The sequence below is a fragment of the Lontra canadensis genome, unplaced genomic scaffold (assembly GCF_010015895.1).
Source record: "Lontra canadensis isolate GAN:19392208 unplaced genomic scaffold, GSC_riverotter_1.0 scaffold46, whole genome shotgun sequence".
In the NCBI taxonomy this organism is placed as follows: Eukaryota; Metazoa; Chordata; class Mammalia; order Carnivora; family Mustelidae; genus Lontra; species Lontra canadensis.
Window position 1 is genome coordinate 8898073 of NW_022631040.1, and position 24950 is coordinate 8923022.

A 24950-nucleotide genomic window follows, 5' to 3' on the forward strand; every position below is an offset into this window, starting at 1 on the left:
TGTACATCCAATATTGTCTCTAATTCTACCCTGTGTCTAAAAGCACACACCACAAGAATCCAAACACCACAAGAAGAACAAGACAACAGTCTTTGAATGCAACATAAAATTCAGAAAAGCACAGCAAACATGAAACATTGAAAAGCTGAACTACATCTCTTTTGTTTGTTAGGATTACAATTTTAATTACATCTGTGTACATAGAATAAGACTGTTCACATAGTACAGGGAGCAGCTACTAACACTGGTCCATTGGTATAGCATTTGATGGAGGTTACTGTTTATTGGTTATTCAGCGACTGTAGATTTCGGGGGCATCTAATTGATTTCTTCATTAGATTACACCTCTTAACAGTCTGGAACCTGACTGACTTTCTTGCTGTGACAATACTGGTTGAAAAAGCACACATATTGGCTTAGCTCTTGGTAAAAACTGCAGCTTAATTTAAACAAACAGTCCTAAATGAATCAACTCATAAAGATTACGTTTTAGAATTTGGTCAGGCGTCTGCTGTCTTTGATGGTTTTGGGTTTTGTTTTTTGTTTTTTGTTTTCCCCAAATTCTGGCATTTGCCTTATTGCCTCTTAAATGAATACTGGCTCACAGCTCCTTCCGAGACAAGGTCTGTAACTCTGCAAACAGGCAGTATCTCGTTCCTAACCACCACGGCAGCTAGAAATCCTATGGCAACTGGACCTCCCAGGTAGAGAGGTGCACTCCTGATCATTCTACGGATCTGTACTCCGTGTACGGTGCTTTCTACACGTGACCACCGGAGTCACGGCAGGTGTAATCTAATCCTTTGTGTCAGTGAACATTTAGGGAAACTGGAGCTCGTGTAAGAAACTGATGCTTGGGACCAGACTGGCACACAACATAAATTGCATCCGTGATAATATGCACCTTCCCTTCAACTATTGCTTGAGTAAGTTAAATTCCCATATTAATAAATGGCTGAAAAGTGGTAAAGCTGGTACAAAAAAATCTCCATTTGTAAGAAGAAACAAAACATTTTTAAAAATCTTCCTTCAGGATTCATTTGTCCTTCATTATTGTTCATAATTGTTCAAAGCCAGCACAAAATTGCAGTATTCTTATTTCTCTTTAGTATTGCATGAATGAATAAAGCTTAAACTATTCCCTGAAAAAGTTACATAGTAGCTAAACTAACAAATACCTGGAAGACTTGAAAAAACAATTAAGGAATCAAATGGCTGTAACTGATCTAGATGGAAAAGCAATGAGAAGAAGCAGCCGATGCCACGTTGCTTAAGTTGTCTAATTAGCGGCTGCTCCCGTGAAACCTAATACTGCACTCAGTCAATGTGTCCGTGTTGCACTGTACTTTTAGGTACGATGGTTCTCTCTCTTTGATTCCTTAGTCATTGGGGACGTTATGGTTCACAACAAGCTCACTGGTATCCATATTATGGATCTCCATCCTTTGGCAGGGCTGGCTTTTCTCTCTCTCTTCAATTAGAGACCTCTTTTAAAAGTTCAGCAGCAGAAGGAAGGAAGGAAGGGAGGAAGAGAGGGAGAGAGGGAGGGACGGAGGGAGGGAGGGAGGGAGGAACGGAGAAGGACAATTTCCTTACAACTAGAGATATTTTCAATTTAGGAGAGAGGGGAAGGACAGGAAAAGAGAAGGAGGTGAGGAGGAGGGAGGCCGGACAGAAGGAAGGAAGGAAATAAAGGAGAAAGGGAACCGGTAATGAAGGAAGCTGAGAAATGAGGGAGAGGACAAATAAGGGAGAGGAAAAAAAAAAAAAAAAATTAGGAGAGAAGGCAGGTGAGAAAAGGGCCAGAGAAACTCATCAGGAAGATGTGGAGGAATCTGAAAGCTGCTTCACAGTCTTGCTGCTAAATGATCAGCGCAGTCCGTTGATTTTTGATGTTGGTAACTAAACTCTATGTTTCTTCGACATCACTCTGGGGTTGATTTTCCCTTTTTCGGCGTGCAGGACAGGAAGGCCCAGGGAGCTTTTAGTCAGACCTTGGCCTCTAGCATTTCCAAAAAAAGTTTGTGCATGGGGACTTTGCCTTCCAGTTTGATGTTGTAGAAGTGCTGCACGGCCTTGGTGGAGGTCTGCCTCAGCAGCGGCAGCGTCATCAGCATCTTGCCGGCCCGGCGCGGGTCTTCCATGTGCTGGCCGGCCTCGTAATCCTGCAGCGCCTCGTGTAAGACGTCCTGAAGTTTCTGGACGGCCTCCCCATCCTCTATGTGCATGGAGTCTGGGCGACAAAGCAAAACACGGAATCAGGTCACTAATAACCAAAACCGATTTGGGGGAAGTTAACATACTATACTTGAACTTCCCGAGGCTGTAAGCTGTGATTTGCTCTGAAGCATTTCCAAAATCTCTACTTTTTTCTAAATTTCCCTACAGGAGATGATTTCTAATATGGATTTAAAACACAGAAATTACTGCCAAAAAAGGCATTATTTTAAAGTGCAGGTTTTCTTTCCTCCTAAGATGGAGCGATCAGAGAAGAGTTGCTTTTAACAGATGGCAATCTTGGTTACTTTATTCATTATCTCATTCACATATTTTTTCACCCATTCAACAATTATCAAAGGTCATCTATTAAAAGTATTATTCTAAGTGCTATGGAGGAAAAACATTGTCTAAAATTATGATCTTGCCCTCAAAAAGCCTGTATTTCCCAAAAGGAGAGAAAAAAAAAAAAAAAGGAAATGACCGAGGTTTTAAGAACTCAGTATAAATACACGGAATTTAACACTACATTCAGGTGTAGACTCCACAGAAATCACAACAAACTGCTTATCCTTTCAAGATTTTCAGTATACTGGTAACAGTTCATTAATTATCCTTACACAGTCTGCTTCTACTGAAAAACAAATGAAGTCTTTAGATTAATGAGCTCTGAAATATCTTTCACATTTGTGAACTTTGCCCTTAAGTGACTCATTTAAAAATCTAATTCAATCAAGAAAGGAAAGGGTTAACAGGGTTGTCACAATTATTCTTTTGAGAAATGTGAGATGTGGGGGGAAAAGAAAAGTTACTGCTCTAGCTCTAAAACAGACTCTTAATTATATACAAGTTTGAATCATTTAGCACGTTTTATTGATTCTGATGACAGTTTATCTGTTAATTACACATAATGGAGTCTTTGGGGGGATTCCTCATGTTTAATAATTCTTGTTCTCTGAGAATGCAGAGCTCTAAGATATATGTAGTTAGCCTAATGTTTCATATAATTCAAATTATCAGGTCACATGTACAAAAAGAGAAAGGAAATGTAATTAAAAATCAGGTGACGAAACATGATAAAAAAAATCACGGCGATGTAATTAAAAAGGCCAACAGCTATAATCAGGACCATATTTAAAAACTTGTTTGTATTTTGTTGTTTTTTTCTCTTACATTGTTATTTTGAAATCGTTTCACCACATCGTTAATAAACTGACCACTGTTTACATGAGAGGGTTAATGACACGTTTCTTGAAAAGAGAAATACAGTGGCTTGGGAGCTTTTACCACTCAAGACTCAACTCCTGCTAGTTGAACTGAGAGGAGGAGTTCTTCCAGGTTGTTAAGGTTGATAGTGTCCCTGGTGTGGAACTCAGAACATTTCTCAACACACAAGCTAGCCTGTCCCTATGGATTGATCCTATCCAGGCTTCTCTCCACTCTGGCCCCTTTCAGCATTACAATCCCATCCACTCCCTATGTGTCTTCTCACAGCAACAAGCACGCATCATTTCCAAAGATGTCTATCAGAGGGCAATGTGAGTGAGGGAAACACTGTCATGGAAATCACAATGTGCACTGAATTTTTTTTTTTTTCTATTTTTCTTCTGAAATGCTATCTGAAGGGAAAATGGTGGGCCTGGACTCACACGAATGGTGAGCGTCCCAGGACACAAAAAACTGACTTTGTACATGAGGGAAGGGAGATAAGGTGGACTTACCCAATTTGACCTGGGACTCAAAGCACTCAAAGTGAAAATGGGAACAAATGGATGGGGAGAAGAGAATTGCATCTTTACAAACAATATTAAAACAAAATAACTATCTTCCCACCAGAACCCCCCCACCAAAAGAAGCAAAATAAATATAATAAATAAACCACATATTAAGTACCTGTTTGGGGTGAGGCTTCTATTTCTTTGTGATAAGCACTTTCTGAACACTGTCTCCCCTCTCTTCTCCCAGCTGCTGTAAGTCACGTGGCACCGGGAGGGTCAGAGTTGGGCCTAACTCGGGTTTCTTTGTATCAAAATATGCTGCTAGAATGCATACCACTGCAAGTGGCATTTACCTTGCTTTCCCCCCAAGAAAGCTAAAATGATCTTCTGAGTCCATCTTATTCAACCTTCGATCATCATCAAGGATCTGCTCTACATTTCTGGGGCTTCTGGGTGACTCAGTGGGTTAAAGCCTCTGCCTTCAGCTCAGGTCATGATCTCAGGGTCCTGGGATCGAGCCCCGCATCGGGCTCTCTGCTCAGCGGGGAGCTGCTTCCCCCTCTCTCTCTGCCTGCCTCCCTACCTACCTGTGATCGCTCTTTCTCTATCAAATAAATACATACAAATAAAATCTTAAAAAAAAAAAACTTCTCTACATTCCTAAGGAAGACATTTCCAGATGTATGTAGAGCATTCTATTTCACAAGGGACAGAACTAATCCTTACAAATGTCTTCTTCAGATTTTTTCCAAATCTGTCTACAACTCCTGTCCTTTGGTCCTGGTTCTAAATACTGGAATGATACAGAATAAATGTCCCTCCTCTCTATGCGGATCTTTAAACGCTTGAAGTGAGCTGCTGAGCCACCTCAGCCCCAACTCCAAGCCTTGCCTTCCCCACTACTCCGGCCCGGCAGGAGATATATTATAGGATGTCACAGGAAATGAGGCGAGAACAAATAGCAGAGAGATACGCTCACAAACAGCAATTAAGACTTCAAACTATTCTTTAAAGGCTGTGATTTAGCTTGAGAGAGTTAAAAATGATTTAATCAAATTACTATGATAATTTAACTTCCCATTTACAGAAAAGATTCTAACTCATTTTAGCTTTACCCATTCTCGGATCTGCTAATACTTTAAATGCAAACTCACTAAATCTGAACTATTTAATTAGACCATGATTCAGCTGGCAGACTGCTGAAGAAAATATTAATCTCCATTAGGGATCCTAGTTCAAGTTCTGGCTCTGTGGCTTTAATCGCTGTTTGGCTCTTTGGTCTCTATGTATACATTTATGCTAGGCTCACTAGAACTGGCATTAATTTATGTAATTATTTAGCTTTGGTTATTGGAGCTGGTTTCTTTTTAACTTTGTGTTTTAAAGGAAATGGTCCCAGTATTTGTGCTAATGAAAACCAGTGAAACTTAATCATGTGACTCATAGGCTTATGAACTAAGTAGACACAGTAAGCCTATACATTAAAAACACTGGGTGAATGGTTAAAAACAAAGATGTTTGGGCCCAAGCCCAGACCTATCAATCAGAAAATTTTAGCTAGATCCTAGGTATCATCCATATTTTTAAAAATCTAGGTGCTTCTACGGTCAAGCCAGGGTTGTGAACTAAAAACCAGACTGCTATTCTAAAAGAATTCAGATTTCAAAAGATAACCAGTGTTCACGGGAAGCATGTATTGTCACCCACATATTACATTTCAACACTTAATAATAAAATAGAACCCCTTCATTAAATTCCAATATTTTATTCTGTGAAGTGGGATCCTAAAGGAACATTGTCTAGTTAAGATCATTTACTTTGGGAAGAAAGCTAAATATCCTCATACCTACAGTTGCAAATCTGGTGAGACGCAGAATTTTTGTAGTTTACCTGAAAAAAAAATGCCTTTCTCCATGGTAAAAATTTTTAACTATTGTGGGCATATATGGGCATAGCTGTTCCAGAACACCCAAATCGGATTTGGGAACTGCCGTTAGGACTTGCAGCTCCCTCTTGGCAATACTTTCTCAATGGTGCCAAATCTTATTTTGAGGGTGGAACTGAATATTAAAAATAGACAAAGCATATTCAGAGTCAAGTCTAGTATATAATATAAACCAATGCTCAGAGGAACCCAAGTATTGATTTCTTTAGTGTTTGTAAATTGCCTACATGAATAGGGATAATAAGGGGTGAGCTGATGGGACTCTAGGATCACTGAGGAAGGAAGTACAACATGATGGGAAATACAGAGAAGTGAGCAAAAGTCTATTTTCTAAAAGATAATTCGATCTCAAAATTTCTATATGCAATATATAAGGAGTCTAACCGAGCAATTCTCCTGGCTCCAATTGGCTGGGTACTGAGGAACGTCGATTGACTGTAATGCAAACTAGCTCTTGATGGACATCAACCGCTGACGCTAAATTTCAAAAAATGGTGCCAATCATAAACTTTCTTGGAAGATGGCAGTGGAGGTGGCAAGATATTTTAATCTTTCCAAATCTGCACATAAAAAAACCAGAACAACAAGATGGCCAAACTAAAAACCTACAGACAATACTCACAAACAAAACTAAGTGACAAGGCATCCCCAAGACGCGTGCACACACACACACACACACACATACACACAGAATCAGGATTGTGGGTGTCCCTAGCTCTGTCCACTGAGAAAGCCTAGGAAGGAGGGCAAGCTAGGAATGCAATCCTGAGCAATGAGCAACCTAGCACCAGCTTACCATTAGATTCCAGGCTTCAGCCAGGAAATATTTAAGGTAAGTATGGAACATCTTATACTACATAGAAAGGACACTATGTACAACTACTAATTATTCAGAAAGATTCCAGAAGCCAAACTAAAGAGACTCCCAAAGACCCCAAATGGAACAATTCTAGCTTCCTAAAGGATTATAACTGCAATTGATTGAAATCCACTAATAGGGATGCTTGGGTGGTTCTGTCGGTTAAGCATCTGACTCTTGATTTCAGCTCAGGTCATGATATCAGGGTTGAGATCGAGACCCGTATCAGGCTCTGCGCTGGGCATGGAGCCTGCTTAAGATTCTCTCTCTCCCTCTCTACCTCCTCCTGTACCCTCCGCTTGAGCTCTTTCTCTCTAAGAAAGAAAGAAAGAAAGAAAGAAAGAAAGAAAGAAAGAAAGAAAGAAAGAAAAGAAACCCACCAGATATGTTTAAATATATTTGATTATAATGACATTTTAAAAAGATAGACATCAATTCTTTACTTTGAAAACTGGTGAATGAAAGGAAAGAATCAAGCTCCTATATAAACTCCATCATCAGTCATCAATAAGAGATGAGAGAAAGCATCACTTTACGTAAGTATTCCAATGACTGAATGTAAAAAAGAGATGACAAAAATCACAGATCATCATTTTGTGACCCCTCAGCAATGAATGGATTTAGGTAATGAGCGTCAACAGCTGCTCACAGAACACAGAGACAACCGGACACATGAGCCTCCCCATGAAGAGCACACCACCTACAGGTGTCACAGACATTGAACCGGGGTCTGATTAAGTCTCTGCATCCAGCTGTCAATTCACAAGAGATGCAAAGGGCAGAGAGACATGATGAACCGCTCTGAGAGTACTCAGTCTGTAACATCCAGAGTGGGGGGAACTCTGCAGGTCAAATGCCCTGGTCTCTTCAACAGAGAAATTGTAAGAAAATGAAAGTGAAAGATCAACTTTTAGATTAAAGGAGAGTTAAAAACTCCATTAATTTTGGGGGGGGGGAGGATGGGCAAGACTAAACGCTCATGTCTGAGGATACACATTTGGTGATAAAGCCGTAACAAAACATAAGGAAGGGATAAAAACCACAACAGGCTAGTGGTTACTTTGGGGGGCAAAGGAGGGCGGCGAGATTGGGACAAGATACACAGAGGGGTTTCTACGATATCTCACAAATTTTTATTTCCCATCTTTGCTCATATGGCCATTGTGGCAGACTGCAAAAATGGCTCTGAATGTTACTCCTATGGCAAAGCACACTTTGCAAGTGTGAGTCAGGATCTGCTATGCGACATTATCCTACATTATCCGGGAGGGTCTTCAATGAAGCCAACAGTATCTTTGAAAGAGAGGCAAAGGAAGAAGGCGGCAATACATGGTGCTACGCTGCTGCCTTGGAAGATGGAGGACATACTATAGCTCAAGCAATGCAAGGAACGTCACTCTAGAAGCTGGAAAAGGCAAGGACACATGTCCTCCCCTAGAGCCTCCAGAAGGACTGCTGCCCAGTCTATATAAGCCTTATAAAAAATGCTTATGGACTTCTGACCTCCAGAATAAGTATATATTGTTTCAAGTCACCAAGTTGTGGCAATTGGTAAGAGCAGCCACAGAAAACTAATACACTCATTAAGTTATACTTTTGGGGTAGGTTTGTGTGGGTCTTTCTTTCAAATATATGTTTTATTTCATATTAAAATGGTGAGAGGCAGAGACAGAGAGAGAGGGGCAGTAAGACTTCCAATGGAATGGTCCCTTCTAGAAAGCCCTGAATTAGGCAGAATTCTGAGCAAGGTGGTAGAAACACTTGGCAAAGTGCCAAGAAAGCTCTTCACGTACCAACTAGGAGGTTGGATCAAAAGACTTCTTAGGTCTTTCCTAATGCAGAAAAGTTATACTTCTAATGTTGGAAACAGTGATAACAACTCTTATTATGTGCTTAACCATGGCGAGAACAGAATGATTTTACAGGTACCCACTGAGAAACACTATCTTCTTCATTTCTAGCTCTGGCTATGAAGCCAGATCTCGAAGTTTATACCAGACCCACAAATTGTTACTGTACTGTATTTATATTAGGTGTTGAACCACAGATCCATAGCCTATAGTGTCTTTCCTCCTGGGTTCCCTCTCATAAATCCCAAGTTATTGTTACCATTATTCTGTACCCTTGCATAATCAGAATTCCCTGCTAAGAGACTCTTTTATTTCTCTACAAGTACTGAAGGCTTCTCTCTCCCTCCAATATCTAACACTTATCCAGGAGCTTTCTAACTCCTTCTACTAGAAGTGATAAAGACAATTATACTCAATAAGTGAATGTTGAGGGGGAACCTAGGTGGCTCAGTTGGTTGAGCACCCAACTCTTGATTTTGGCTCAGGTCATGATCTCAGGGTCCTGAGATCAAGCCGCACCTCTACCCTGTCAGGTTCCCTGCTCAGCATGGAGTCTGCTTCCTCCTTCTCCTCAGTCTCTGCCCAACCCCCACTGCCGCTCATGGGTGCACACACACACTCTCTCTCTCAAATAAAAGAATAAATAAATCTTAAAAAAAAAAAAAAGTGAATGTTGACAGCAACTTGGGTGGTAAATATTTCAATCTTCCACAATATCATAAATGATCTGTACCATCTAATGACCTTTTTATAAGGGATTAGTCATTATCTTACAATCTATAAATGGAAATATTGTTATATTATGTCATTCCCTAGAAGTAAACCAATTGCAGAGTATTTATGTGCTTATTACCCAGCTGAAAGCAAAGACACTTGGGGCAAATATTTCTTACACTATGTCAAGGCACAGCGATCATTGAATGTGATAAGAAACATCTGAAAACCTACCTTTACTTTTTACATAAAAATTTGAGATATCATCACATTTACGAAATTCAAGGGTTACATTAAATAAAACCACCACCCATTTCAACTCAATTACAACGTCTTAAGCAAAATTAAAACAATCCAAACAGAGATGGCAGATTTGAGCAAAAACCAAAGAAAAGTAGACTAGGAGATGGAAAAATTATAATTTTGATTTCCCAGAGAGTATTAATTATGGTTTGGTCTGGGTAAAAGTTAAATATATAAATATCTACCTGCTGCAAAAGACCTGCCCATACTTATTTCTTATTAAATCCTACCGAGGTAGTAAACATTTTGTCTCCAGATCTTTTTTGCCACTTTTAAGAGTAGTTTTATACTACTGGAACTCCAAGGAGACAGCAAGATAAAGTAAGTGCAAAATTCTAAACTAAATTAAGAGTACTAATTTTGGTTGGCAGATGTAAAATTGCCAATCTACTTATTTGTGGAATAGAAACAGCTTACTGATAGTGAGGAAGAGAGGGTCCAACCCTCTGCCTCATAGTGGCCACACACCTTCAGCTTGCTTCAGCTACCTGCAAAAATGCTATTGGCCATGTCCATCTCATAGGCATGTTGTGGAAATCAAATGAGATTCCCTAGCAAAAGCTAAAAAAAAAAAAAAAAGAAAAGAAAAGAAAGAAAAACATCTACAGAAAGATTCTTAAAAAAGGATAATCGCTTGATCAGCATCTAAAACTCTGTCTAGAATATCAAAATCAGCAAATTTAGTCAAAATTTCAATAAAATTGTGTTTGATGGCTCAAGAGATATTAAGGTACTAAAGAGGTTTGTCACTTTTATACTAATTATTCAGATCCATGAGGATGTTAATATTTCTATATTATAAATTTAGCATTAAAACACACATAACCACATACAAAATGTACAACCAAACTCACTGCCCTCACTTAAAAGTCACTGACATAAAAATTTTAGGCCACTTAGTGATATGAGACATTATATAATTGACCTGCCTCATGTTACAGATGAGAAAACAGTTATGTGATTAAAGCGTACGTTCTTAAAGGAAGTGGAATTTGGAATTGGAAAGTAGGGGCAGATGTCTCTTTTTAGGTAAAATGCATATCTGTACACAAACAGATACATAACATTTTCATGATATTAATATTTCATTGGGGACTTATTAAGAAAAAAATATCTAAAAAGGCTACCCCGAGGGAGAGATAATGAAAAAAGACTGAAAAACATGAGGCCAAACTTACAGGATTAAAGATGGCCCTCATCCCAGTCTCCTACAGTAATCAGAAGCTTTCTCTCCCTTGAAATTATATCACGATTCTACACATCAAACATTTGTTCTCAAGAACAAAATACTGTGAGGATGTGGTTCTAATTACTTACAATTTGAAACTGATGAGCAAAATATTACTCACAGCTTCCTACCAACAGACGCTATTATTCTACAAGCATGGTGTAGGAATAGAAGAGAAAAGTCAGCTTTAAGCTGTAGATGCCATTTGGTCTTGAATGAGTTGGGCTCACAGGGCTCCAGAGAGGGGGCAGGGCTGATGACACCACTTGGGAGGAGTGGCAGCTGTGAAGCTTGAGGGCCTTTTGAGCCAAAGAGAATGACCGGACTAAAAGCAATTCTCACTCTTAAACTGCTTTAGTCTTCCATATATAAAAACGAGTCTACTTCCTTGGGGCCAGCATAATAACTTCAAACATAGTCTTAAGCCTAAGAATCAATAGACCCAAACCGAGACAAGAGAATCCCATGAAATACTCTTACCCAAAACGCATGTAGTAATATTTCACTAAATTTTCCAATAAAGACATAAAATTAATTACAGAATCCTAAAACTCCCCAAATGGGAAGAATTCTAGAGAGGAGTCTAACTTCTTGGTGTTTGATGAGATAAAGGGGCCTAACAATTACAAAGTTAACATTGTGATGTAGATTTTCCTTTTTAAATTCAATGGCACAGAGACGGATCAGGGAGGCAACAATTGCCTAGGAGATAGTTGGTGTGCAAAATTAAGAAAGTATATAGTTTAAGTGAGCCAGTGAGTTTCTTACCTTCAAAAATAATTGGGACAAAATACCAAATATTTGAATGTGAAAATGACAGTATTAGTTCAAAATATATTGGGTTTGTTGTTGTTGTTTTTCCCCCATATCCTTCAAGATAGGGAAAGTATTTCCAGTGGTGTTCCTGCTGTTGTAAGTATTCCTGAGTTCATATATACCAGAAACAGAGGTACAAAAATATACGACAGCTATTACCGAGAAGACGATTCCCTGTTTCCTGAGCATAAGCATAATATTAATAATTATTGAATAAAGACAGATGTTTAAAACAAGCTGAAATTTAGATTAATGAGACATTGCTTCTTAACACCTATAGTCATACAGGGAATGCTAAGATATCTACAAAAATAACACTAAAATAGATTTTTTTTCCCCACAAATTCTGAGATCTCTAAATACTGAAAGAAAAACCACGAGCTTTTTAGGGTATCTTTGAAAACATTTTTCATACTCATGTATTTTTGAGCAGTTTAAGAGTCTCTGGAACTAAGCAAGAATGAATCTACAACTTTATTGCTGTCATCCAAGTAATGGTCAAAAATGGAATAAAATAGCATCATACTGAGAGTACGAGAAAAAAAAAAAAGATTTTCTGAGTGGTCTATCCCTTGCTATCCCCTGCTAACATGGGGTTGGAAGCATGAGAGAAGGGTCATATTTATACAGCACGAGAGAACTGGCACAGTTTAGACATCAATATAATCCTTAATTTTTTCTCCGTTATTATGGACTCTGATTCAGTTAAATTTTCTTGGTTTTTGAGGAGCTAAAAAAAAGTTGCAAGTACTTGCAGAGTAACTTTGTGACACGGAGAAATTTCCTGAAAGAAATTAAAGTTACTCAATACCAGTATAAGAGAAAAAAGAGGGCCAGTTAACTAGTTCTGGCTTTAAACCAGAAAAGCAAACTAACTAGTTCTTTAAAGACTTTCTAATCACCAGTCATTGCTCTAAAGTAGGTCACTTCCTCCTTCTTCCAACAGCGGAGTCCGTGGGATTCAAATATTTACATATCAAAACACTAATGATTATACTTCTACACAACACACAGAAATGCTGCTACTAATTAATTCAGGTACTCTAAATTACAATAGCCATAAAGTATATATCTAACACCTAAAATGATAAGATTTTAGCAATCTTGATCAAGTTTTAGCGCTGCTCAGCACTCACAATTAGTTAATAATTTTAAAAAGCATTATGTAATATAAAAGATATAAAACACGCTTGCTGGGTTTTAAATATAATTGGCCAAGTACATGTTTTCAATTAGAATCACTATACAACCACCAAACAGAAATTCTTCCCAAAACCACTGCTACAGAATTTTTCATCTGATGATGAGAGATAATATAATGTGAAGTCCTTGCAAACTAACAAATTCTTGAGAAATTTCTCTCCCATCTCCCACTTTGGTCTTCTAGAGAGCCAGAGAAGGGGTATGTGAGATGTCTGCATCAACAGTGCCACTTGTCATAAGGAATCCTAGATTACAGTTTCACAGGGGAGGAGGACAAGGGGGGTGAACGGTGTGGTCAGCAATTAAAAGTATGCAATGCTAAACTCCATTATGAAGACAAATAGGAAAGTACAACTTCATTGTTGAAAACAATTTCCTTCCTATCAGTCCACGGATGCACGCATCAATATTGTAGATGAACTGTTAATTACAAAATCAATTAAAAATTATTTCTAAAAACAGTCACGCGTCCCCGGCTCTCATGGGGGCAATTTGGGCAGAAGGGTCTCATCTCACTAGGACCGCGCCAAATCACAAAGTCGTCATCCACAAGTAAGCAAAAGCAATCTGGTTTTTCATTTTTCAGCGCGGCTGAGCCCAGCCTGAGATTGATCGTCACATATGGCCCCAGAAAACAAACTGTCAATACCTTGAATGCTGCAGAATTTGAACAAATAGCCATCCGCCCATTCAAGCCACTCATTGCATCCCATTTAACAGATTTTATTGACAGTTTCCTTCTTGTAATTAAAGGGAAAACTACTGGCCAGCAACCAAGATAAAGTTCAAAGATAGGGTCAAAACAAAAGCAGATGGAGGGGCACGGTGTGACTGTCAATGGTACACAGCATCAGAGTGCGTTATTGACACGCAGGTATCTAAAGAACGGCACGTCATTAAGGAGGGATCTATCCGGAACTATATGCAAATGCCAAAAGCGACTTAAGACCACAATAAAGCGGTAGTAGAGGCACAAAGGGAAAAACAACAAAGCAGCAACGATTTTTACTTATCGGAAGTTGCTATTTTAGTACATTTCCGTTCAAATGTAAAGACTGTTTATTCCCATAATTCTACACCCTCACTGCATAGGTGGTACCTTTCAGAGAAATACTCCAGCAGAAGTTGCCTTCTACAGGATTCCAGAATACAAGAAAACTAGAGTATTCGATAGCCAAAATAAAAACAACACTATGTATGTTTTTCCAATTGCAAAATGTTCATTTATGAAGGGGAAAATGCTTTCCACATACCCACGGTGCACACTCATTTTCACCTGTGCCTACAAGACAATGGAGGTAACGCTGTCTGGAGAGCTCCCATTTACCCTACACGTTAGGAAATGCACAGGCTGCGAAAAGTTTCACCGCTTTCAATAAACAAATATAATAAAAATAATGCAAGTGGACTTTTCTTATTTCTAACTTTTCACTAGAAAGCCGTAATGACTATAATTTTGCTGTCTCATACAAAACTTAAAACCAGGTATAGCAAATCCCTGAAGAAGAAGTCGAGGGAAGGGTAAAACTGAAATATTAAAAAATGCAACAACGACCATGTTAGTATGCCAACCTGAATTAGCAAGAGCTATGGCTTTGAGGGTGACAAATTCTTCTTTCTCCAGCTTCATGCTCTTGTATTTCTTTACCAGCTGCAGGATAGCATTATTTAGGTCAAGAAGGCCTGCTAACTTGGACTGGTCTTCATCCATTATATAATCATCTGCATAGACAAGTTCATCCTCAAATGAAAGAGATCGGTATACGACACCAAGGATCAAAATTTCCATCCAAGCACTCTGCAGAAGGCTCATCTGGTCCGCCAGGGACAGCGTGGAGAAGCCTGCATGGGAAGATGGGCAGATCAAGTTACTTTAAAGCCATAATTTCATAATGCAACATTAGTTTCATATGGTAGTCAGCTTCTGCATCGGTGCTCAAAATTATGCTGAGCTTTGATGAGACGCTCTTAAATTTTCCCCTGATCATTGTGCAAAGTAAAAGTCACAAACCAGTTCAACTTGTTGGTGTCTTTTTTTCCCTAGGTTTTCAGAAAAGTAGGTTTGTTTCTTTCATTTCAGAAGCAAAGAGTATGTAGTCTTTAGACATAACTGATGTCTGGCTACAGTTTTTATAAATGTCTTTCAGGAAGTCAGATTTTCATCCGTTTCATCTCTAAAAACTACTATTGATAAACAACAGGAAAATTAAAAAAAAAAAAAAGAGCTCCCAAATAACAGAAAACAAACAGTGTAGCCTCACCCTGTGGAGTGCAATTTGCAAACATTTCTCTCTAACAGTCAGACGCTCAGTGAAGGATGAGTGTTCATACACCCAAAAGAGCCCTCTTAGCTGGATATTTTGTACCCACTGATATACAACATGAATTCCTCTCCAAATGGTGTTTATTGGTGTAAAAGAGAAAAGAATACTGAGTGGCCTGGCCTCTTCACCAAATCAAAAAGCCACCGTTTGTTCTTCTGATTAACATCCAGTTATTTAAAGAGTTAAATATGGTGGCAATGCAGTTCCGTTGGTAGGAGATAGGCAGATCCAGATCCTCGGATTAAATATTGGCTCCACTGAACTACTGGCTCTTTCACTGTGGGCAAGACAGTTTACTCGCACCTCAGTTTTTGTTTGGGGGACACACAAAGTAACACCCAGCAAAATACTAATGCTATGCATTCAATAAACCTCACTATATTAAATATTATTTTTATCTGAACTATCCAGATGACTCCTGTAATTCTTCACTAACAATCTGGTCTGAATTCACATGTAACACATATAAAAAAGTTCCCTTCCGAGAAAACATGCAAAAGAAAAAAAAAAAAAAAAGGAAATGCGGTTCAATAGGGAAAGAGGAAGTAGTATAATCAAACCTAGTTAGGAGTAAAAATATTTATTTAAACCTCGGAGGGACGAGATCTAGATTCTAAATGGAAGTCTTAGTGAAGATACCTAATGATCAGCCACATACTTTCCCCAAGAGTCCTAAAAAAATGAATGTTTTTTAAATCTTCACTTTCATTTCAAAGGTAATGCCCAGGGATTCCAAGGGGTGAGCAAATAGCCCTATGGTTATTGAGGACAACAATACCAGGATTTAAGATCCTGCCACCAATAATTCCATAGAAGGAGAAAATTTTAATAACGCAACTTATAACATCTATTTTTACTCCTTCTCTAGATCCTACTACCCAAATCATAACCATCCTCTGCTGCTCAGTCTTCTTGGGCTCCTGCTTATGGTCACTGCTTTTGTCTCATTTTTATTCCTATCCAATTGTTCACATCCCATCTGATATTAGAAACTACTGCACAATGAGGACAAGGAAACGATTTCCTGCCCTGTTGGTGAAAACTAGTGGTTTGCCACTTGGCACCACTAACTGAAGTGTTTAATAAAATCATCAAGAAGGATTAGTCTGGCTTTTATTAAAGGCGGGTCTTCACACATGTGTAAAAAGCATCTCTTTCATTGTTTATCAAGCCATTTACACATTACATGACAGATCTTCTTCTGAATTGGTGGTGTCAATCTTTCTTTCCTTTTTTTCCCCACTCCTTTTCTCTTTCTGGTCATCCCATTGTGGGGTTACATAAGTTTCCTATTAGAATTAGAGATAAAACATGTGGTCACATTTTCAACAGAGTCCAAAGAGAAAAATAACGACCTAGTCTGACTAGGTTAGGTTCCATTTGCTTTCGATCTTGAGAATGTTACACTCCCAGCAAACAAACCAGTATTGCTCCTTTTTCTATCCCATCCCCCGGCCACCCCACCCCGCCAAGATAAAAGATGCGACACACATCCAAATATACCTAACTCAAGCAAAGGGAAGGGTCGAGGTTTGTTTTGCAAATGAAATAGATGAAGAAATAAATGATCATCTTAGAAAGTTATGAGCCAAAAGGGAGGAGTATTTTCCCCTTTGCCTTCGTGTGCTTGTTCCTTTTCATGCTTCGGAGCAGCCGTTCTCTCTGCCGCAGCAGATGGACAGAGCGCGTAGCCCGCAGCCCCTTCCTGTGACAGCCCTATTCTCCCTCCCAGACACCGCTGTTAGTAAATAGATTTACACATTCTCCAATCTCCACACATCTTTCTGCCGAATAATTAAAAGCAGGATGATTAGTTTATTGAGTGGAAGGAGGAACTTTTTTATTGAGGTCCGTCCACGATTTTATCAGGCCCAGCACTTTTACGGTTGTCAAGAGGACGCAGGCATCCAATTTTTCTTATCTGCCTGATTAATACAAACGCTGTTTCAGGACGCATTAATTAACAGATACAAATCTACGTTCTCATGGAAGGATCAATACGGAGAAGAAAAGAGGCATCACTGTGAATTTAGTGCTGATGATGGAGAAGGCACGCTATCGACAGTTACGTGCACGGAAACTTTAAAGTTGCACAGGGGCCCTTTTGTCCCTGTGATTTACAAATTCGCAATTTTCAGCCATAACAAGGTTTCACACATTTCTTTGGGGTTTAATTAAGCAAAAACAATAAAATTTCATTTTTTTTTTTTTAGGTTGGTCCTGCAATTTGTCTGCTCTCTGTTGATGTCTGTGTGTGTGTGCGTGTGTGTGAATCCTTCCTATAAACCTAACTTTTTTTCTTTCACTTCTTAAGGAAACAAAAGGAAAAAGGTTAAAAAATAAAAAATACCGTTTCTCTCTCTTTTTTTTTCTCAGCGAGGATGGGGAGATAGGTACAGCACAAAAGGTTTGACAAGTTTGCTTTGCTTGAGAGCCTCACATCTCTTTCAGTTGATTAAAGGAAGTGTAATTTTGAAAAATGATAGGAAAACGGACCATCCATGCTTTCCAGAATGTAAATAGAAGTCTGGACTTCTTTCTCTTTGTGCTCTAGAAAAAGCTGACCTGCAACACTTTTAACCCTTTCCTACCACACCTCAGCAGTCTGGAAGCTGGCACAAAGAGAGCCTGCCCAGATGCCTGGGTGACAGGGACACAGCCTGGTGAGGAGACTGTTCTGCTCCCCTGGTGACAAAGGAGGCGGGATGCATAACAGAGCTAACATTGGAATACCACAAACTTCTTCTGCCTGCCCTTTAGGACTGCTGCCACACAGAACAACATGGAGATGATAATATTTTGATCAGGGGACCTGAGCAAAGTATAAAAACCTAAATGGCCAAGATCTAAATAAACCAAGTTTAAGGAATTCTCTAAAAATGTGATGGCTCTCTTGGTGCACATGTGCTTGTATCCAAATGAGGATTACTTGTGTGCACTGTGCCCGGTATTGAGTGGGGTTTTATGGCTACAGAGCTATGAATGAGAGGCCCTCATCCCCGATTCCATTTTGCTACCTTTGCAGAGAGAAACCTTTCTCCCCAATGAAATAAAATATGTGTCGCCGCTGTGTCGTTCGAACGTCATGTTTTGTACATCCCGGGATCTTAATCTTTGGTATTTGACAGGTTATAGTTTTAAATGTTCAGCCATATTACAGCTTTTTAAAATACACTGATACCACGGCACATTTTTTTTTTTTTTTCCTCCCCAACCATGGCCCATTCCACGCCTATCGCTGACAACTCTGATCTCTCTCCATCTCCGTCCTGGAGTCAGCGCCATTTACTGTATCTCGGGCGTTTTGCGAGCAGAATGACTCTCTCCCTTGACCCGCAGTTAAATAGCGTGTTTATCTGCGATCCTGTGTGCTCCAAATAAACCAGATGACAGTTGGGAATAACATCATTTGGAAGGATTGAAAAGCTTCTCAAGGGGCAGGTACCCCTGAAGTAACAGGCTTGAAGAAAGTATGTTTTGTGCCAACGCTCTTGCCTCCTTCCACTAGAAACTTTGGAGGATGACAGTGGTGCCATGGGCACTTGTCAAGCCCTTTTTTTTTTTTTTTTTTTTTTTTTTTAGCCTGGCAAACTGATGCACTTTGCAGTCAACTTACAGAAAAGGCTAAGCATTTGAAAGTGTGAAGGGCAAAAAATATCTGACGGCTAGTCTTCAAAAATACACTTTCATTTCAGAAAGCATAAATGTTTATTTCCTGAACGGAGCGTTGACAGAAATAGGCTGCCGTGCATGCACCGGGGTTTAACCCCTGCTAGGCATTTTCTTCCTGGCTGCTTCCTGGAAACGGAGAGCAAGCATTTGAAATCTTCAGGGTGTCTGTTAATATCGGTTAATCATGGCACTGATTTGCTTCGCTCACTGTTTTTGAACTGTAGTTTCTCTCTTCCACCAAAAATTGACGGTTTTCAACAAATAGCGTATCATGTTAGAACTGTAATTACGCCATAACGACTCACCGAGATAACAAGACAAAACAAAAAACAAACAAACAAACAAAAAAAACTCACTGAGTAAACAAAACTCATTGAGAGAAGCTGAGTGAGCACTGTGGCATGAGCGAGATCCTTTCTCTCCCGTACAAATAAACCCAGGGTTTATAGGAACTAGGAGAGGAAAGAATCACAATGGTGCTAAGGTCTGGTCTTCGCTACGAACAGATACACAGATGCATAACCCTTGTTATTATATATTGTATATTATAATGTTTATATAATATATAAAGACCTTTTCTCTATTCTGCTTTTTAGAGAGATGCACTTTATGGACTGGCCCTTAGTAGGGGCTGGAGTTAAGCAAGTACAGACGGTCAAGTTCTAAAATGAAAGCTGGAATCTTTACCTGGTGCCGTCAGAAGCATTTCCCTGAAAACTTTTCTTTATAATGGATGACAAATATTACCTATTATATTAGCACATGAGCATTAGACATCATACCTCCACTATTATCTTTTGAATCTTTATTCTTCTTGTCTGACTATAAACCAGATTTCAAAAGTTCAGACTCCATTTCGCTTAGTTTGGGTCAAATATAAGAAAAATTGCAAAAATGGGAAAGCTCCCCTTCTTAGAATGTGATCCTGTTTCAACATCTGTTGATTCCATGATTTCTTTACTTCCGTTCTTATACTTATCCAGTAGGATTCACAGAGATTTTATGAGACCATTGTTTTAGAACAGTGGTTTCATAGGACAAATGTGAAATCTGAAAGAACTCTAATTCAAAAAATTCTATCTATGTGACAAACTTGAACACCATCCATAAAACTTAGCAAATGGTCTAGGCAGTGGTGACAAACTAAAAGGGGGATAGAATAGAATCCTAAAGGCAATACCTACCAGTCCAGGACAGAATTATCACTATTAACTGAGTTTACAGATGCAACTGGCCACCTATGCTGATCATGGGAACAGCCAAAGAAGTTTCAATTAGCCCACTCAGGGGCACAGAAATGGAAGACATGCCCCCGTGGCACTGGTGAGATTCTATCTTTGGTAATTGTCCCTTGTTTCCAAGGGCAGCTTGCTCAAAAAATTAAAAGTATAATAGCAGCTACAGAAAGATATTCCCAAATGGCTACTCAGGGAAGCATCAAAATGATGACCAGAGGGGGTTTTTTTGGCTTGTTTCTGTGAGTGTGGGAGGGTGACAACTGCCAACCCACTTTGAAAAAAGGACTAGATATAAGGCAGGTAAATGTAAAGTAAGAATACAGAGAGTATCTAGATGGAGGGTACGCTTCCTCTTTGGAAATCCCACTTACCCTCCTACTGCTGGATGACTAAGGACCTGAAAACATTCTTTAAGCTTTCCCCAAACTCCCTGTTACTTGACCTCAACTTTATGTCTCCCAACCTCTCATCTAAGCCAAGAAGAAAGATAAATGACTGGAGGGCATGAGAAAGGTATTGGCTGAGCTGCTTTAAAGGAGGGATACGTAATGGCTTTCTTTTCCTACAATTTTTATTTTGTACTAGTTGAAAACAGCTCTGCCTGGAAAGTGTCATTTTTGATGTGACTAAAGTTGGTTTGACCATCAAGAAAAATGGAAGGCAGTGCCATATAATGTAGGACTCTTAAAAAAAAAATTATAGAAGGGCATTTTCAGTCTCACTTTGGGATTAGATGGACACAGAGCAGGAAAAGCTCATTTTGAAGCCACATTCCTGGTTTGAGAGAAGAAGATCCTGTGCTTGAATCAGACTGGCTCTGCCCAATCACTGCTGGGACCAGTCGGGAAATACCACAGGGCGTTACAGGGCCCTGACCGGGAGTCCAAGGAAGATGGATCTAGCCAGGGCATTAGATATGCAGGCACTGTCTTCAGAAAATTTTGAGCCCTCATTAAATTTGGTCTAATATTTGATTTAAAAAAAAAATCAAGCCTCCAGGGATGCCCGAGTGCCTCAGTGGTTAAGCGTCTGCCTTCGGCTCAGGTCATGATCCCAGGGTCCTGGGATCGAGTTCCGTGTGGGGTTCCTTGCTCAGCAGGAAGCCGTTTCTCCCTCTGCCTGCCACTCCCCCTGCTTGTGTGCTCTCTCTCTCTCTGACAAATAAATAAATACAATCTTTAAAACAAATAAAATTAAAAAATAAAAATCAAGCCTCCAAAATAAATGCATGCTGACTCTATCTGAACTTTAAGGATCTGTAGCCTGACAGACATTTCCACAGACTTTTAAATAATCTGTGGGAAACAACTAATGTCAGATACCCCAAAGCTAAGGAGTTACTGCCACTGAGTGATATAGGAGGGAAGAGGCCAGTGTGGGGAGCAGCGACGTTGAGGTCTGCAAATCTGGGTTCTAGATGGACCCACACTACAACCACTAGTGTTAACTTGACCTCTGCTGTGGGTTGAATTGTGTCCTTCGGAAAGATGTTATAATCCTAACTCCCAGTACCTGTGAATGTGACTTCATTTGGAAATAGGGTCTTTACAGATGGTCAAGTTAAGATGAGGTCATTACAGTGGCTCCTAATCTGACTGTAGCTTCATTAAAAAAGGGGGATGTGGGCAGAGACAGACACAAACAGAAGGAAAATGAGGTGAAGATACACAGAAAATGCTATTGACAAGCCAACGGATGCTCGGGGCTACCAGAAGCTGACAGAGATTCTTCCTCACAGCCCTTAGAAGTAACCAACCCTCCCAACACTTTGAGCTCAGACTTCTAGCCTTCAGAGCTGTGAGGTGATACACTTCTGTTGTAAGCCATCTAGTGTGTGGTTCTCTGTTACAGTAGCCCCAGCAAACTAATACAGACCCATGGCTGACTCCTCATTTGTCAAATGTGAAATGGAGATTATACATCTCTGAAGAAGCTTCCAGTTGCAATGCTGTGTGATTTGGAGTACCACAGTGAGCAGTACTAACAGGCAGCACAAGGCTGTGTGGCTAACGGTCAGCACCTCAGACAAAGACCACTGGACTGGGAGTTGGTAGACCTAGCACTGGGGGCCACCTCTCCCGCCAAGTACCTGTGTAACTCTGAGCAATGAGTCAACTTCTCTGGCTTCTGCTTTTTCATCTGTAAAATGAGAAAGTAGAAAAATATGTTCCCAAGGGTTTGGTCCAGCCCTACGTTACTCAGTTCCCAGTGGTTCCACTATAACAAAATTTAAATCAATTGCTATTCAGTGCATCTACGGTAAGGGAAGCACCATGCCCGGACCCACCAGGACATACAAGATGAGCGTAATATAATCCATCCCCCTGCAGTGTTACTGCACAGTAGGAAGAAATGAGATCACGACGAGGAAAAGAAAGTAGGTACCACTAGGAATGATCAAAGGGTACGTATATGTGAGGGAGGAAAGATGGGTGTTTGTTTGTACACATTCTCCCGATGTATCCATCACTTCTCTCCTCCCTGCCTCCCCCCAGTTTTGGTCCAGACGTCTTTCATCTCTTCTGGGATACAGGGATATTGGTATTTCCTTCTTCCATCCTAACCATGGCTACTCAAGCATTCTTCTAGATATGAACTCAACGCGTGCCCCCCGCTGACCAAAAGGCATTCTTGGCTTCTGTGTCTCCGAAGAGCCAAACACAAACCCTCTGGCACCGTATGGCATTTCTCTCCCTATTGGGCCCTTTTCTTCCTTTCCTGCTACATTTTCTGAAAAATCCTCTTCTGGTAACTCCTCTGTAGACAGCCTCGCACGCTGAAATGGAGAGCGCATTTTCCCAACCCAGCTGGAAACTGCTTCCCAGATTAACAGCATCATCATCCACCCGCTGCCTCCCTCCCAGCTCTCGAGGATCTATCACCAAGTCCCCCTCTTTATATTTCTGAAATCAAGCATATATACTCCTTTCCATTCCTACCGCCATCATTATTGTTCCTGCGTAACATCCACAGGCACAGCTGCAAGTTATAAAATAGGGAAAGACAGGGATGCCTGGGTGGCTCAGTGGCTTAAGCCGCTGCCTTTGGCTCAGGTCATGATCCCAGGGTCCTGGGATCGAGTCCCGAATCGGGCTCCTTGCTCGCGGGGAGCCTGCTTCTCTCTCTGCCTCTGCTTGCCACTCTGCCTGCTTGTGAGCGCTCTCTCTCTTGATCTCTGACAAATAAATAAATAAATAAATAAAATCTTAAAAAAAAAAAATAGGGAAAGACAGAAGTAAGTAATGGAGTGAAGGTGACCATGTCCCACCCAGCAGATAGCTCGTTCCCTGTGCACTGCCATGTTCTCCAAGCTCGTGATAGTGGAGGCTCCCCTCTTCCTTGTTCCTTGCGGTAATCCCAGCACCTGCACCAGTGCCCACCACATAGCAGGGGCTCAATAAATATGTGCCCAGTCAATTAATGAACAAATCCTTAACAATTTATTGACTGGCTTTCGAAAAGAGCGGGACATGAGGAATAAAGACAGCATTCTAGATATCAGTCCCCTCCCCTGGAAAGAAAAATTTGAATATGAAACAAAAAAGTTACCTCATTTGTTTCTCCATATTCAACGAGTGTTTATCAAAGCACTGATTATACGTAAAGCTCTTCGCTTATGCGTGCCTGTATAGTATGTAGGATTTTCTTTGGAGCCACTTAAACTCCAGTAAAGTTCTCTCTCAACCTCAGTTGGTTCCTTTTTAATTTATAATTAAACTTGACCTTTTAATCATATGGCCTACTTTCTTGTATATTTACAAATAACTGTTCACTACAGATTCTGTGATAATGTCACAATGGCTTTTATTATTTACAAGTATCTATAATTAATTTCTCTTTTTCCTACGAGTATAAATATTTTGACAATGTGTGAATTTATCTTCTGTAGCTAGAACTTTAAACCTCTGAAATCCGAGCCTAGCCAGGAATGAAAACAAATGCCCTTTGATTCTTTTTACTTGAAGGAATTTAAAAAAAATCTGTATGTCTACTTTTTTAACATAGAGTCTTTAGAAATCACACATCTAGTTTTTGTAAAACCCAAATAACTAGTAAAAGCATGTTCCATTTTGGGTGGGGGGAGGCAAGCAAATTGAGAAATCTTGGGTTTCCTTTCCCTGAATCAAAAGCTGCAAAGAGAGGACAAAGCGGTAAAAATGTGTTCATAGGGCATTTCCCTCTCACTCCATTTTAGGACAACGGATTCTCGCTAAGTAAATACTCACTTGTCAGAAGTATTTGCAACACAACAGCCATTGAGTGGCACCAAGGGAGTAAGGTGACTTCCCATTTTAAAGCAGCAAATTAGACATTTACAAACAGCTAAGATGGTACTTGTCGGTTATGACCTTTCACAGAGTCTGTGCAAGTAGGTGTTAATGTAATTTAAATGCCATTTAGACATGTTTCAGGTTTATCAAACTGGTTTGTATATCCATTCCTATGTAATAATTTTGAAAGGGAACCATTTCTACCTGCTGTAGGAACAAGCATAGCTGGAGATACTCCTACAGAAATATTCTGACCCAGTAAAAGAGGATCCATTTAAGTCTGTAAGAAGTCAGGTTGGACCTTCGGGAAATCAAGCAGGGGGCCCAAAATATTTTTAGTAACACAGTTTTTGTATGCACTCCCCCCCTCTATTTTTCGTATGAAAAAGTACTTAGCTGAGAGTTTGGACTTAGGGGTAAACAAGTTATCTCTGTTAGGGATGATAGTTTTTTAAATTAAAATACAGATCTGGGGAGAAACAAAAGAAGATGAATTTTGCTAACATAGGTTCTAGGACCAAATATATGTTTTTGCACCATCCAACATTTTAATAAACTAGCCAATAGTCATTTTTCAGGCTTCAGCAAGAGA

The 24950-nt window shown here is 39.8% G+C and overlaps 1 protein-coding gene across 12 annotated transcripts in view; it reads right to left on the reverse strand.

The window, feature by feature from the left end:
- Positions 1 to 1783: 1783 nt before the first annotated feature.
- ESRRG (estrogen related receptor gamma) overlaps positions 1784 to 24950 on the reverse strand; it is a 618606-nt gene continuing 595439 nt past the window's right edge. For all 12 annotated transcript variants that reach the window (XM_032872917.1, XM_032872920.1, XM_032872921.1 and 9 more), the window contains 2 exons: positions 14426 to 14695; positions 1784 to 2233 (listed from right to left, as the gene is read on the reverse strand). In XM_032872917.1, the coding sequence (XP_032728808.1) occupies positions 1989 to 2233; positions 14426 to 14695 (515 nt within the window). In that variant the 3' untranslated portion in view covers positions 1784 to 1988. The remainder of the gene's footprint in view (positions 2234 to 14425; positions 14696 to 24950) is intronic.